This window comes from Pinus tabuliformis, chromosome 1_2 (genome assembly GCF_031772625.1).
Source record: "Pinus tabuliformis cultivar Carrire ecotype Pingquan chromosome 1_2, CPIR1, whole genome shotgun sequence".
NCBI classification, from domain to species: Eukaryota; Viridiplantae; Streptophyta; class Pinopsida; order Pinales; family Pinaceae; genus Pinus; species Pinus tabuliformis.
The window spans coordinates 305,424,815-305,438,809 of record NC_142298.1 but is presented as its reverse complement, the minus strand read 5'-3'; the positions used below and the strand labels follow the sequence as shown (position 1 = coordinate 305,438,809).

Sequence of the window (13,995 nt, the reverse complement as noted above, 5' to 3'; positions counted from 1 at the left end):
GCCTTATCTGGCAAGGAATGACTTGAGGGCCTATAAGGAGGTCGATCCAGCAATTTTCTTCAGCATCCAAAGATGTGTCTCAATCCTTAAGCTTAAGACTGTTAAATTATAAACATAGAGAGAGCGTTTTCATGGCTGTGACCCAATCAAAAATACAGACATCTTTAAAAATTGCATTGTTTCTTTATAGCCAAATTTGCCAACATATAAATTTTGGGAGTGAGGTCTAGATCCATTTCAGGCCAGGCTTCCCTTCAAAGGACCCATGGTATTGCTTGTGCCAACCCTTAATGAAACCTCAATGGCAGAGAGCTTTTTTAGCCAGGGAAACAGGGGGCCAAGAGCCAAGCTCCATACTCGAGAAGAGAAGGGGCAGAACAGGAAAAGACGGGGAACAGTCTATTCATGGTGCTTACACAGAGAGCATCATGAGGATCCATATATACCTCTCTTCCTAAGATTTTCTGGTCAAAATATTTTTGTGAAGGAGGATCCAGCAGAATGTATCTACCTTTGGGATGGCATTGTTGACCCAAAGCTTTTTCCACATGGAGATCTTAGCGGAATCTGGAAAGAAAAGAGCAGTTCTTCATACCCGGCCTTTACAATATAGGAGTGAGCTTTCCATCCTAGCTTGTCACTCTGCGATCAATTTATTGGAGCACAGCCCGACAGTTTAACTTTGAGGATATCCACCAGGTACTCAAGATTTGGAGGAACATTCTCTAGATGTCAGTCTTCCCATGTTCCATCCCCCTTCCATTTTGAGATGCCTGCAAGTGTCTTTTCCTGGGTGAACTAATGTAGGGGTCGTAGTTCTTCAGATCTGAGAAGAGGGGGACAGTTAAGTATAAGATCTACCCATAATCGAATTGAGGAGCCATTTCCAAGAGTCCAGCTGAGGTGATTTGAAATAAAATCAGTAGAGGCGAGGAGAATTACCCTGTCCTCTGATCGGCTGTTCATACTTGCTAGAGAGGACTTTGACCCACCAGGGTTCCTTATCCGTTCTGACTTTCCAGGTTAGCTTTGCACCCATCGCCTGGTTCATTAGAGCTGGGTCTCTGATTCCCAAGCCACCATGCTCTTTGGGGGCATGGATTGTGCTCCAGTTTATCAAATGCAACTTTTGGTTGTGTTTTTACTACCTTCCCAAAGAAATTTGTGAATGATCTTCCCAAGGGTTTGTTGGATGGAGAGAGAGGCTAGCAAGGCCGAAAACTAATAAAGGGGGATAGCTGACAGAACTGATTTAATAAGAACAATTCCCACAATAGTGATACATCTGGCCCCCCACGACTCTAAGTTCTTTTTGACCTTGTCAAGAACAAATTCCAAGCTTGAGAGGAGAGCGATTTGTAGCTAATTGGGATTCCCTCTATGACATTGAAACCAAAAAATGCTCCCACTTGAAGGCACAAGCCTGCTAATATGTTCCAAGAAAATATCAAATATTTAGTTGACTTAGTTAGCCCCCCTGTGGCTTCCATAAATTTGTCCAGAACTTTTTTAAATCTCCTTGCTGTAGTCACCGAGGCTCCACCCAGCAAAATGGTGTCGTCTAAGAATTGAGCATGGTTCACAATTTTTGGTTGAAGACGTGAAACACAGACCAGGGAGCCACCCCAATGCTGCATTCATGCTCTAATCTTTTCTTCAGCAAATCCGCTACTATAATGTACAGGAAGGGTGAAAATGGGCATCCTTGTCGGAGACCCCTGGAAACCTAAAAGAATTCAGTGGCCCTGACATTAATTAGAGGAGCAATCCATGGAGAATTGATGCAAAGCGAAATCCACTGAATAAAAGTACTGTTGAAGAGGAACCTGTGACTAACACGATCGGGAGCATTTGCTATGTCCAACTTAATGGCCATTCCCTTGTCTCCCCTTTCTCTGATGGAAAATATGGCCTCTTGTACTAGAATTATATTATCAAATATTTGTCTGCCCGGGACAAGTCCACCTTGATTTTCTCTTATGATCCTTGGAACGAGTTCTTTAACCTGTCTGCTAGGATTTCGGATATCACCTTGTAGGAGACATTGCACAGGGTTGTGTTCTTTGGGGATTAAGGCCAGAAATGACAAATTTATTCCTCCGCCCATGCACCCTGTTCTTCAAAGAATAGCCTATCATTCTGTTGAAGTCCTTTTTAATGATGTCTCAGTATTTATGGTAAAACTTTGCCAAGAAGCCATCCAGGCCATGGCTTTATCCAGGTGAAAAGAAAAGACAGTTCTTTGGATCTCATCTTCAGATGGAAGAAGCACGAATCTCATGTTCATTTCCTCATTGATAACATGGGACATATGCTCCAGCATATAGGTCTCGGCCTCCTCCGAGTCATGGGCTTGATGGGCATAGAGGTTTTTAAAAAATTCCACCACTTCTTTTATTTGTTGGAATTCCTTTATCTTGCCATTCACTTCAGAAGTTCAATCTCCTGTATGTTTAGTTACCTCTCCTGATTTTTTGCTTGTTTTTGGAAGAATTTAGCGTTTCGATCTCCTCCCTGAAGCCACAAGCTGTGGGATTTGTGACGCCACTGTTCTTCTTCATTTTTCAAGAGGGAATGGTATTTGTCAAAGAGGAATTTGTCCTAAGACAGGGATTCTTCAGAGAGATTGGATTGGTCTCCATGGAGAATTGGAGGATTTCAATGGATTTTTCTATTTCATGGATGGGGGCCTGACCAGCTTGCCTAGAGGATTTTACCCAGGTTTTAATGTGAGATTTCAGTCTTTTGATCTTGACCTCCCATATTCGGATGGGGCTACCTTCCACCCTAGTATGCCAAGACTGATCAACCACTTCATAAAATTCAGGGTTTTGGTTCCAGATCGGGTTGAATCTGAAGGTGATGGGGTTATAGTTAATAGGAGGGGAAAATCCAGGCAGTGATCTGAGCCATTCCAGGCTAAGATATAGGATTTCGCCAGGATATTGTTGCGGAGAAAGTCATCAGAGACAAGGAAGCAGTCTAATCCGGCTGCTATGTGGTTGGGACCAACCCTTTTATTGATCCAGGTGTATTTTAGCCCCACTAGTTTGACATCCATCAAGTGATCATGAGAGATGAAGTCTTCCATTTGTTCTTGAAAGGGGTCTTTGACAATCGACCCTCCTCTCTTTTCACAGTTATGAAGAATAGTATTAAAGTCACCTCTAAATATTCCATAGGTTCCAGATACCGAGTCCACCAGAGAATGAAGAGAGGCCCAACATTCTTATTTCTCCCTAAAATTCACAGGCATATAAATGTTGACTATACTATACATACTTTATTAGAGGCTAAGTCTCAGAAAGTGGTTACCAGCCAATGGACACTTTTGGAGTGTAGAAGAACTTGAGATTGGTCCCAAACGATGCATAGGCCTCCTGACGCACCTCGAGAACTTACTAAAGAAATTTCCGCTTCCATTCCAGACTTGGAGGTGATGAGTTGACATTTCATTGTCTTCAAGTTTCATTTCCTGGAGAAGGGCTACAGAGGGCTTTTCCTTTTTGATGAGGGATCTAGCTCCTGATCTCCTTTTCTTAGACCTTAAGTCCCTACAATTCCAGGACAAGATTATCATCACTTGCTTTTGTTTTGGGTGGGCCCCTTGCACGATGTCATTCCAACTAATCTATTATTTGCTTTTCCACCTTGATCCTCCATCTGAATGTTTTTGAGAGTGGCTTGATGACCTAATTCTTTTTCTATTTCTGTTTGTTCATTGCGAATTTCTCTATTCGTTTTCTGCCTTATCTTCATCTTTTGCGTTCTATCTCTCAAGCCTTATCCACTTCCAACTTTTCATATGCTGAGCTGGTGAAGGGAGCGTTGGTGTTACCTTCTCTTGGAGATAGGAATTTGTCTTCGGCCCCTGACGATTCGACTATCATTGGCTTTGGGTCTTCCTCGTATTAGTTGTCGATAATTCACCAATAGGGTGATGGGGGGAGACAAGGGCAGGGATCTTCTTAGCGCATGGGGGATTTTCCTATCGAATCTCCCCTTCTTCCTCATGTGCTAGCACTTACTACAAATTACCCGAGCTTCATCTATCGGTTGATCTACTTGAACCTACTCCATTGCCCACTGAGTTAAGGGGGGCTTGGATTTCTAGACCTTGAGTCTGCGCCTATGGAGGAGAAGGGTTTGTCCTTTGAAAGTGTCTTCTTCTCTTCGCTTGTTGCCATTGGTATCCTTGCTCAGTATGCTTCTCCAGGTCTTCTTGTTTCTTCGGGCAATGTCTAGCACAATGGCCATAATCATGACAGATTTGCATTTGAAATGGCGTTGATCATAGTCCACTTCTTGAATGTGCGACCCGCTATCCAGATTTAAATTTACTATTGCATGGAAACCTTTTTTCCAGATCTACTTCGACACAAACCCTGGCACAAGAAAACAAACCATCTTTTGGCTTAACATAGTCGACATACTTCCCAAGGGCATTCTCGAACTTCCTAAATGTGGCATCGTTCCAACAACGGAGGGGAAAAATAGCAGCCACCCAAATCGGGACCTTGGTGTTCTCTTGTCTTGACTTGTCTTCTGCATTTATTGTTTATCTACAGTTACTGTTGCTGTGAATTAATTGGTTTATGCGATTGCTATTGGAAATTAAAGTGGAATTGACATTAAGTTAGTAAAAGGAAATTGACATAATTGTTGCAAGCATAGAACATACCATTGTTATCTAAAATTAACACATGTGGAGGCCAAAATGATCCCTAATGACAAGAATTTCCTTCTAGCTTTAACAGAGTTTTTGCTTGGGATTGGTGTTGATAACATCGCCAAATTTTTGGTCATGTGCCAAAAAATCATGATTTTTTAACCCAGCTGATTTTTCAGCCCAAAAAAAATACAATTTATTCATAAACAAAACATTGTGCTCTTTGTGAAAAAATCACCGAACTAGTAGAACCCATGAGCCTTAGGCAATTTTGGGTTTCCTTTTTTTCATTTGTGTTTCTTTGCTGTTGGAGAATAAAAGGAGGGCTTGTGGTCATCATCACTTATTGTGGAGATAGCTAAACAACTATGGTGCAAATCAAATACGCTATTACAGGGCACAAAGTCCAGTATTTGAGTTGCAATGAAGGTTACAAATGGGAAAACAAATCAATCAACCTGATACATATTTCTAAAATGCATGGGGATTCTTCAATTGTCTCTTGAAAAAATATCATTTTGATTTGGACATTAATGATTTTCTAAAATGCAATAACTCCCCTCTTTTAAATTCCGATTTCCAGATTGTGATATTCAGAACTGGAACATGAATGTTGCTTTAATTGTATAAAGTTATGATTAATTAGGATCATAAAACAATATAATTTATTACATCTTAATATATTAATATATGTATTATAAACTGTCACAAGTACAGAGTGAAGAAAGCAATTAAATAGCTCCTCTTCTACTGGAATATGGGAAGGTGACACAGTCCTCGGGTTTATCAAAAGGACACATCATATACCATTTTTTCTTGAATAATAATATCATTTTGATTTGGCATTGGTGATTTTATAATGAAAAATGCAATAACTCCCCCAGTTTATATTTGAATTTCCAAATTGTGATATTACCAACTGGAAAATAGATGTTTCCTTAATTGTATAAATTCATTATTAAACAGGATCAAAAAACAATATGGTTACATCTTAAAAAAACTATGTTTTTTGATATATTATTACTTGTGGTTGGGTCCCTTATATCAGACAGAATGATGTCCCCTATAATGTCCCGTGGAATTTGTCGGGGATCTTTTCACACATCCCCTCATCCCTGTAACTTGGTGGAGCAATGAATTTGTCTTAAACCTGATAGTGCAACAAGGAATTATAGATTTAACCTAATATAATTTACTGTGCAATCAAACCATGTATGAATACCATTTACAGAATGCAAATACACTGGATGTTATTGCTAAATGAAGAGTACAAAAAACACGATACTTACATACAAGTTTACGAGCACTCGCCCAGTTTAATATCAGAATCACTCTCCATATTATCAATATGTGCTGGCTCACTAGCACAATCTTCAGCAATTTTGTTGCAACTTATAGCTCCACCACCAGAGATAGACAAATCATTATCTGAAATTACTTTCTCTTTTACTCCAAATTCAGTCTGATGTTGCATATCTTCTGTGCAGGTGACAGACTGTCTATGTGTACATTCTTTTGATCCTGCAAGGGCATTGTGTTGATTAGTTTAACTATGAACATCAGATATATGATCTAACAAATGATATCCACATTCAACACATGTATTCAACATATGTGACGCTCAATGAAAGAGCCTATTGCTTCGCAATGCATTCGTTCCAATTCAAAATGGAAAGCAATTCACTACAGTGCCAAAATTATACATTCCACAGCATAGCAAAAAGTCTAAACAAAGAAAACCAAAATAAAAGATGGCTATCTTAAATGACCTGTGACTTCATCCTTTGGTATTTCTATCTTGCATAGCTGCTTCTGTAACAGATCAGTTCCTGGAAAGACCATCAGATTGAGATTTCTAATTTCCTGCTGATCTGAATCTTCCAGGGGTTTGAAGCCAAAGGCTGTAGTCCATGTTGGCAAAAGATCAGGTATTGCTGGTAAAACCAGCTTTTCCACTTGAAGTGATGCTAACATCTGAAATATAAACTAAACAAGTTAAATGCATGTAGAAAAGAAGTTGAATATCTGAAGAAACAAGATATACTTATTGCTAATATAAAAGCACAATCCACACCAAAAAAGTAACAAAATTTATATAACTAAAAAGGATGGAATCTTATATCATTATTCATATCATGTGTTATCAGAAAGATGTGTCTTAGGGTAGCTAAAGCCGTATTTCTGGCAAATAGGGGAGAGATAGCAACAATAGGACAACAAGTGAGTAAAAGCAGGGTAGTCCTACAACCCCCAGCAGGGTTCAATCCCCCAAAGAAGTGGCTGACCACTGGCATCATCTCAGAGAATTAGCTTAAACCATCACACTGTCAAAGCACCAGCCCTCAATAATGGCGGTTAATGTCAAACAATTCATCAAAGAAGCTTTAATGAGTATCCAATAGAACAAAGAAGGTACTACTAGGCTTATTAGGTTTGAGCAATGAGCACATTACTGCGATTCAGATCAAGGAAGTTTTGTAGCAGCAGAAATTGCAACCAACAATGAATCAAACAGATGAACAGAGAACAAATCAGCTTTCTGCCAAAAGTCCACAGTGATTTGCCTGACAAGAAGTCCTCAATTCCATATAAAGTGGATGAGGAAAATTACAAACAGGCAGAAAAAGGCCCAACACAGACATGCCAGTTCTGAATTGAAATCACTATAAGAACACAGCAGGGACAAGTTACACATTGTTAAGTTTCAATTATGCTTCATGAGATTTTACCTCAAAGGTTGTTGCAAGAAAGGTCAGAGTACCAAAAAGAAAGAAAGGTTCAATTCTCCTGGAGGCAGAAATAAAGGGGTGAGAACAGATGCAATTCCTGGGTGGTTTTGATGGACGAGCACTCTGCCGTCACAGCAGCTTAACCAAATATAACCATTTTTTATTAAGAGTTCACCAACTATGCACCATTTTACACATGAAAATTGATCAATTGTTGCAAATGACATAATATGCAGGCCAATTGTAATGATTTGAGTTCAAAAGAAGCACTTTAAGAAACAATCAGAGATTTCACACAACATTCAGAGATTTGATCTCTTCAGAACCTAATGACAGAATAAGGGTTATATGCATTTACAGCACAAGTGTTATGCAAACTTTCCTAATTTCTGATAATGTAAATTTCCTGGTATGCTATCAGAGATTTGACTTCAAATATTGAATCAAACTTGCTAGCCATAAAAATAATAGATATATCCTCTAAGCAATGATTATAGCATACCTGCTCAATTGCATTCACCAAGCGGCGACACATCCCTTGGCGTCGAAAATGATGACGAGTTCCAATAAGAGGCATCTCTGCTAAGCGTCTTCCATAAATTCTGTAAAATGTGCATCAGGTCAGACACTCAATAATCATCACCATGCATATTCCAAAGATAACTCTTACTACATGCATTATGAAGCAAATCATATGATCTTTGTTCACAGAAATTAACATAACTAATAACACAAAATGATTAAATTAAACCTTCAGATTCCAGCAAACCCAGATACCTGATTGATGCAACAGAAATAAATTCATCATCTTTTTCCAATACCACAGTGTAGAAGCCTTTATAGTTCAATCGATTGAAATTTGACCTGTAAAAAATTATTTTGTTATATAAAGACAAACAGAGATGACCGTTTCATATTATATTGCAATATGAACATTGATAGTATCAATGTTACAATGCTAGAATGTAGCTTGTTGGAAAGCATTAATTCTGAGTTTGTGATCCTAAGATGACGAATGGGAACCATTGATATCAATAGCCTGTAAATTATTAGCAAGCAGAATGTTAGAGTTAAATTTAATAAAGAACTCACCAGCAGCTAAACACAACATGTGAGACCATGTCTATGTTTGTCCTTGGATCTATTATAGGTACAAAGCATTCATCCATAACAATATGAGCAACAGCCAGCTTTGCATTGCAATCTGCCATCTTAGCTACGCTCAGCCTCTGAGTCGGTGACATTTGTTGATCTTCATCAAAACGCTTAAGAAGACTCCAGGAAAAGCCCCCTTCAAGGGCATTTGAAACCCCAAGGAGGGACTCCAGGCCTGCAGAAACCTGCGTCACAAAAATGGGGAAACAATCATTACACGATGCAAATTGAAAAAAATGCATTCATTAACAGCTTGTCGTTCCCTGAAACAATCAAGAGGTGAAATGAACAAACTGCAAGCAAATTCTAACCTAGATGTTCCCAACTATTGTCAGAAACAATGGGAAACAGCAGGAAGCGAACTTCTAAAAAAGTATGACAAGGATCTAGCAACGAGAAGAAACTTGGGATAGACATCTTAGGAAACCAGAGGAAAAACACTAGGAAATGATTTGCAGAAATGGGAAGAAATTTTTCAAGTAAAATCTGCCCTTGCTGTGGGAAGAAGCACACAGCTGAAATGACCTTTTCGCCAATGGACTAATACACAAGCCATGTCAACCATCTGGACACATTCCAAAAGCTGGAAATACATTCCAGATTGACAACAAACAGTTTCTGTGATAATTGGAATCTCACGTTTACACATTTCCAGATTGCTCAACAAAGCAAAGGATAAATCAGATTTTCAAAGCGAGTTACTACAGCTGGCATAGAATCTACTAAATAAACCTTGGTTGACAATGTGATTTTTTTATGTTGAAAATCAAGGATATTTCAAAATTTTAATGCAGATATTTTACCATGACTCAAGCACATCTTATATCTAGCTATCAACATAAAAAAATTATAAATTATAAAATGATACCTTCTCACAGGCCTGTCCACAAAAGGAAGAGCTCATTGAAAAATAGCTTTCTGATTCGATGCCTCTCATATGAAGACACTTTTTGTGATCTGAAAACAAAAAGATATGCATTGACTTCAGTGTTCAACACCCGCTAGATTTTTCTTATACATGCCTGTTTAGAAAATCTACAGATACTTAGGATTCCACATAAGCTAGATTGATAAATAACCTAAAAAGCTGTGTTTGATTTAAAGATGGACTAGAGAAGCTCACACACATTCATGTTCGCACTGTTCACAGAAAAGAACATCTGTGCTTTTGCTACTTGGATTTTCACCAACATACCCAACACTTCTACAAATCCCACATGTGCAATTCAGACAGTACCAGTCACCTTCAGGCACACTCTGCAAGAACATTTTTAAGTACCAACGGTATTAAATTTCATTAAATTGAAAAAAAAACCTGCAAATTTGAAGAGGCAGAAGAAATAACGTATATAGTTCTTGACTAAATAAGGTGGCATTTATTCCCTATACCATTTGGACAGGCATGTAAAGAATCACATACAAATAAGAAGAACTAATCCATACCTACCTTGAATCCCAAACAATCTTGATGGAACGTTGAGGGGCATTTGTCACAACAGATCAAGTCTCCCCCATCACCACAGAGACCACACGTATCATCATTTTGATCATCCTCATCAATTTCTACAACATACTTGCCAGATTTTCTAGACTCGTCTTGTGTGTCCCAAGCCTCCATTTGACACTGTGTTAATGACTTACCAGACTGAAGGTAGATATTTTCAAAAGGTTGACGACGTGTACCACCTGCATGAGTTTCAAACTCTGATACTGAAATCACACGTTTGCAACATTCACAACGGACTCCCTCCCTTGACACGAATCCTTCCAGCATGACTCGGGTGCCTTTTTTGTTCCAATATTGCAGGCATTCATTCTCAGGCACAACACCAACATCTACTAACCATGACAAAACAGTCCGTTTGGCCGCAGATACTACCACCTCATCACCTGAATGTGTGTCACCTTTACCAGAGCTACGAACCAACAAACCATAACCCCCACCCCGCCTTTTGTTTTTTTTACCTTGTGATGATATACCTTTTCCCGTGTCAGATATTGCCTTTGATGAACTACTCTTTACCACATCAGATGCAGCCTTGGATGATCTACCTTTTATCATGTCAGTTAATACCTTGGATGAACTATTTTGTACCATGTCCGATACTGGCTTCGGTATCCTATGCTTCCTTCCATGGTCCCCATGCAATTTTTTGGTCAAATGGCGTTGACCAGTTTTGGAATTGAATTTCATAGTTTGAACTGAACTGGCGATTTTCAAATGCCCTTTATTGTCCCACTCTTTCTGGGAAGCAGGATCAGTAACTTTAAGCCGCTGTAACAGCTTTCCATTGTGATGATCTTTATGCACATCAGAATCAACAACCCTAGGTCGCTGGATCAACTTTCCACTGCCATACTCTTTCTTCATCTCATTATCGGCAATTTTAGGCCGCTGCATGAGCTTTCCATTGGCATGCTCTTTCCGAATTTCAAAATCAGCAACTTTAGTTCGCTTGATCAACTTTCCATTAATCTTGTCTTTCTCTGATCCCTTAAGTTTTCGACCCAAAACATCTATTCTATTTACTTTGACCTTTTCCCTTTCTTCTGCGGATCTCACATCAGTTGCAACATTTTTGTTCTTGCCTGCTTTGTCAAAACCTCTTTCATTTTTCATGGCCTTAACTGCTTTCTTGTTTTTTTTCATGGCTACACCTTTTTGGTCATTTTTCTGTTTCCTCCTTTTCCGCTTCAATAAACTGAGGTCTTCTGTGCCTACCATGGCCATAAGCTTGTTTCCATCATCAGCACAACCTTGACTACCTCTGTCTGCTGATTTTGAGGTCTCTGCCTCTGGACTTGCACCAGCTCTCAATGAGCTTTGAATACTTTCATATTTTGCTCCGTTTTTTTTCAGGGCATCCCATGCTTTAGGAAGAGACCAGAAAGATGTTCCTGCAGGTGAGATATATACATTATCGTCGTAATTTTTACCCTTTCTAGGCCTTAAATCGATAGCCCACCCTGCATCCAAAAGACAATGCTTAAGACGTTCGCGCAATTGCCTGCGTTCCTCTGACCGTACAAGTCTCAATGTAGTTTTTGTCACTCTGCCCATAGAAGGTGGGGACTTTGGAATTGGTGTTTCGTTTATCACAGGTGGCAAACTCTTGGCCATCTTCTTTCGCCTATGCGGAGAAGAAAAACTATCTCTTTCTGGGCTTGGCAAACTCTTGGCCATCTTCTTTCGCTTGTGCGGAGAAGAAAAACTATCTCTTTCTGGGCTTGGCAAACTCTTGGCCATCTTCTTTCGCTTGAGCGTTGAAGAAAAACTATCCTTTCGCTTGAGCGGTGAAGAAAAACTATCTTTTTCTGGGCACACAAAAGCAGCATTCTTCTTTTGACGACCATCTGACTCAATCTTGTCAAAGCCATTTTGACCCAGTGATTTCCTCCCAGATTCAACCGCCAGGGCACCACCACTGTTTTTCTTTTCATGTGGCAAGCTTCTGATCTCAAGGTTGTCATCCAATACTGAAGCTGCAGCCCTCTGAAGTGATTTCTTTCTCTCATACCTGATAGGACTACCACTCTTTTTCGAATAGCCTCTCTCGTTGTGCTTTAATACGATGCCCTGTTTCAATTTTTCAATAGCAGCACCGTTGGCCATCCTCGGCTCAGACTTCTCTACTACCGGAGCAGATGGCAATACACCATCCGCATTGCTCTTCACTGTGTCCCTGTCAAATTTGCTCCTAGTATAAATCTTTGCCGAATTACCAGCTGTTTTACGGCTATAGACCTCGTCCCTCTTTGATGACTCACTAGCTGAATCTCTGGACATCTTATGAACATGCTTCCTATCTAATGAAAGGGCAATCGGCCTGTCGATTTTACTATCAGCTGCACGCTTTATCCAAACTGCATTAACACCCTTTTTGCTTTGAGCTAGATCATCATTCAACCTCCTCCTCTTCTTTCTCTCTAATTCAAATTGTGCACTCTCGTCGTCACTATCGTGCAACCTGGCTGACTCCTTATCCCGAGACGAAAGCAAATCCTTCTTCTCCTGAGACTTTGCGACCGCCCCTACAACAGCATTATCTCTGACATCCCCCTCCACTGGCGTTGGTGGCGCCGGAATCTTTTCAGCGGCATCAAGCCGAGAAGAAGTCGCTATCCCACCATCAGGCTTCACTTTAACCTCATCATCGGACTTTAATTCAGAGCCGAATCCGCTCTTGTCTAGAAAGCTTCCTTCAGTTTCAACCCCAATGTTCTCCATATTCGAGCTTTTAGGCTCCTGCATATTAACCCCCATCACAGCAAAACCCAGATCATCATCCTCGTCCTCATCGTCCGATAACCTGAGCACCCTGCGCCTCTTTTTCTTCATACGCGCACCAGATTTTTCCACCGTAGTCTCCACAAAAACCTGTTTTTCAGCCGATCCTCTTCCTTCAGGCCCTCCATTTGGCACATCCTCGCTCTCTGCCATATCTGAAAGTGCTTCCGGGACCCCCGCCCGAGTACTGAAATTTTCAGGCCCCGGATTTTCTAAAACCCGGTTTTCCTCCCTCGAAGACGTCTCTTCGCTGTCTCCTCTAATTTCCCCCGCCGTGACCATGCTCTGAACTTTTTTCCGTATCATCAGAACCTCAAAAACCCTAGATCTGCAGAAACCCCGGAATCTTAGCTTCTACCTTGAAACCCTAAGCCCCTCTCAGTGCAAAACTAGCGCTGTACAGCCCAAGGATTTATATATATATTTCGAAGACTGAAAATACTGATGAATGAACGGCAGTTTGCGCATAAATCCATGTGGATGAAGTACAAAACCCTTGAGGGGGTTAACATTCATACCTGTTTATCAGTGCAGCTGCTCTCGGCTTGTGTAGGTTCCCGCTTACAAAACAATAAAGCCCAAGAGTCCGTCGGCCTCAATCTCATCGTGCTTTTATTTCTCTTTTTCTGGCAGTGGTGCACAATATTTTTAATGTTCAGCCCGCTCTCCGATCAATTTTACTTCTAATCACTAAATAAAATATGGGCTCTCCGATTAATTTTACTTCTAATCACTAAATAAAATATGGGTTGGACAACACTCGAGTTCTAATTCGGCCTTATCTTGTTTGCAATTCGATTTTACACTGCGTTCGACGCGTCGGCTGTGGGCGTAGTTACATTAATGACTCACATTCAAGGTAGGTTATGGTTTAATGGTTAACACCAAGGTTGGTTAAGTTGCAAATTTGTGATTTCATGGTTCCATTAAAGCATTATCACTCTACACTAGCATTTAAAATTTAAATTTCGAAAATAGTTATCGCTTTACACTAGCATTTAAAATTTAAATTTCGAAAATAAAAAACTTCGATTGTAAAATCAAATCAGCTAATCTGGTGAATTAGAGGATTAATATTTTCAAATTTTTAAAAAATGGAATGGAACGAAATCATAGCAGGAAGAAAATTAATATTAAAGAGATTATATTAAAAA

The 13,995-nt window shown here is 39.9% G+C and overlaps 1 protein-coding gene across 7 annotated transcripts in view; it reads right to left on the bottom strand.

Moving 5' to 3' along the window:
• The window catches only part of LOC149205567 (uncharacterized), a 29,891-nt gene extending 16,335 nt beyond the window's left edge, over positions 1 to 13,556 (bottom strand). For 6 of the 7 annotated variants that reach the window (XR_016252473.1, XR_016252472.1, XR_016252474.1 and 3 more), the window contains exons 1-8: positions 10,001 to 13,556; positions 9,681 to 9,810; positions 9,422 to 9,510; positions 8,491 to 8,738; positions 8,176 to 8,262; positions 7,901 to 8,000; positions 6,439 to 6,643; positions 5,959 to 6,190 (exon numbers count right to left, since the gene is read on the bottom strand). Coding sequence is in view for 1 of the 7 variants with exons in the window: in XM_089395119.1 (XP_089251245.1) it covers positions 5,967 to 6,190; positions 6,439 to 6,643; positions 7,901 to 8,000; positions 8,176 to 8,262; positions 8,491 to 8,738; positions 9,422 to 9,510; positions 9,681 to 9,810; positions 10,001 to 13,147 (4,230 nt within the window). In the remaining 6 variants the exon portion in view is untranslated. The remainder of the gene's footprint in view (positions 1 to 5,958; positions 6,191 to 6,438; positions 6,644 to 7,900; positions 8,001 to 8,175; positions 8,263 to 8,490; positions 8,739 to 9,421; positions 9,511 to 9,680; positions 9,811 to 10,000) is intronic. The other variant, XR_016252475.1, reaches the window with a different exon arrangement.
• Between the last annotated feature and the right edge of the window lie 439 nt (positions 13,557 to 13,995).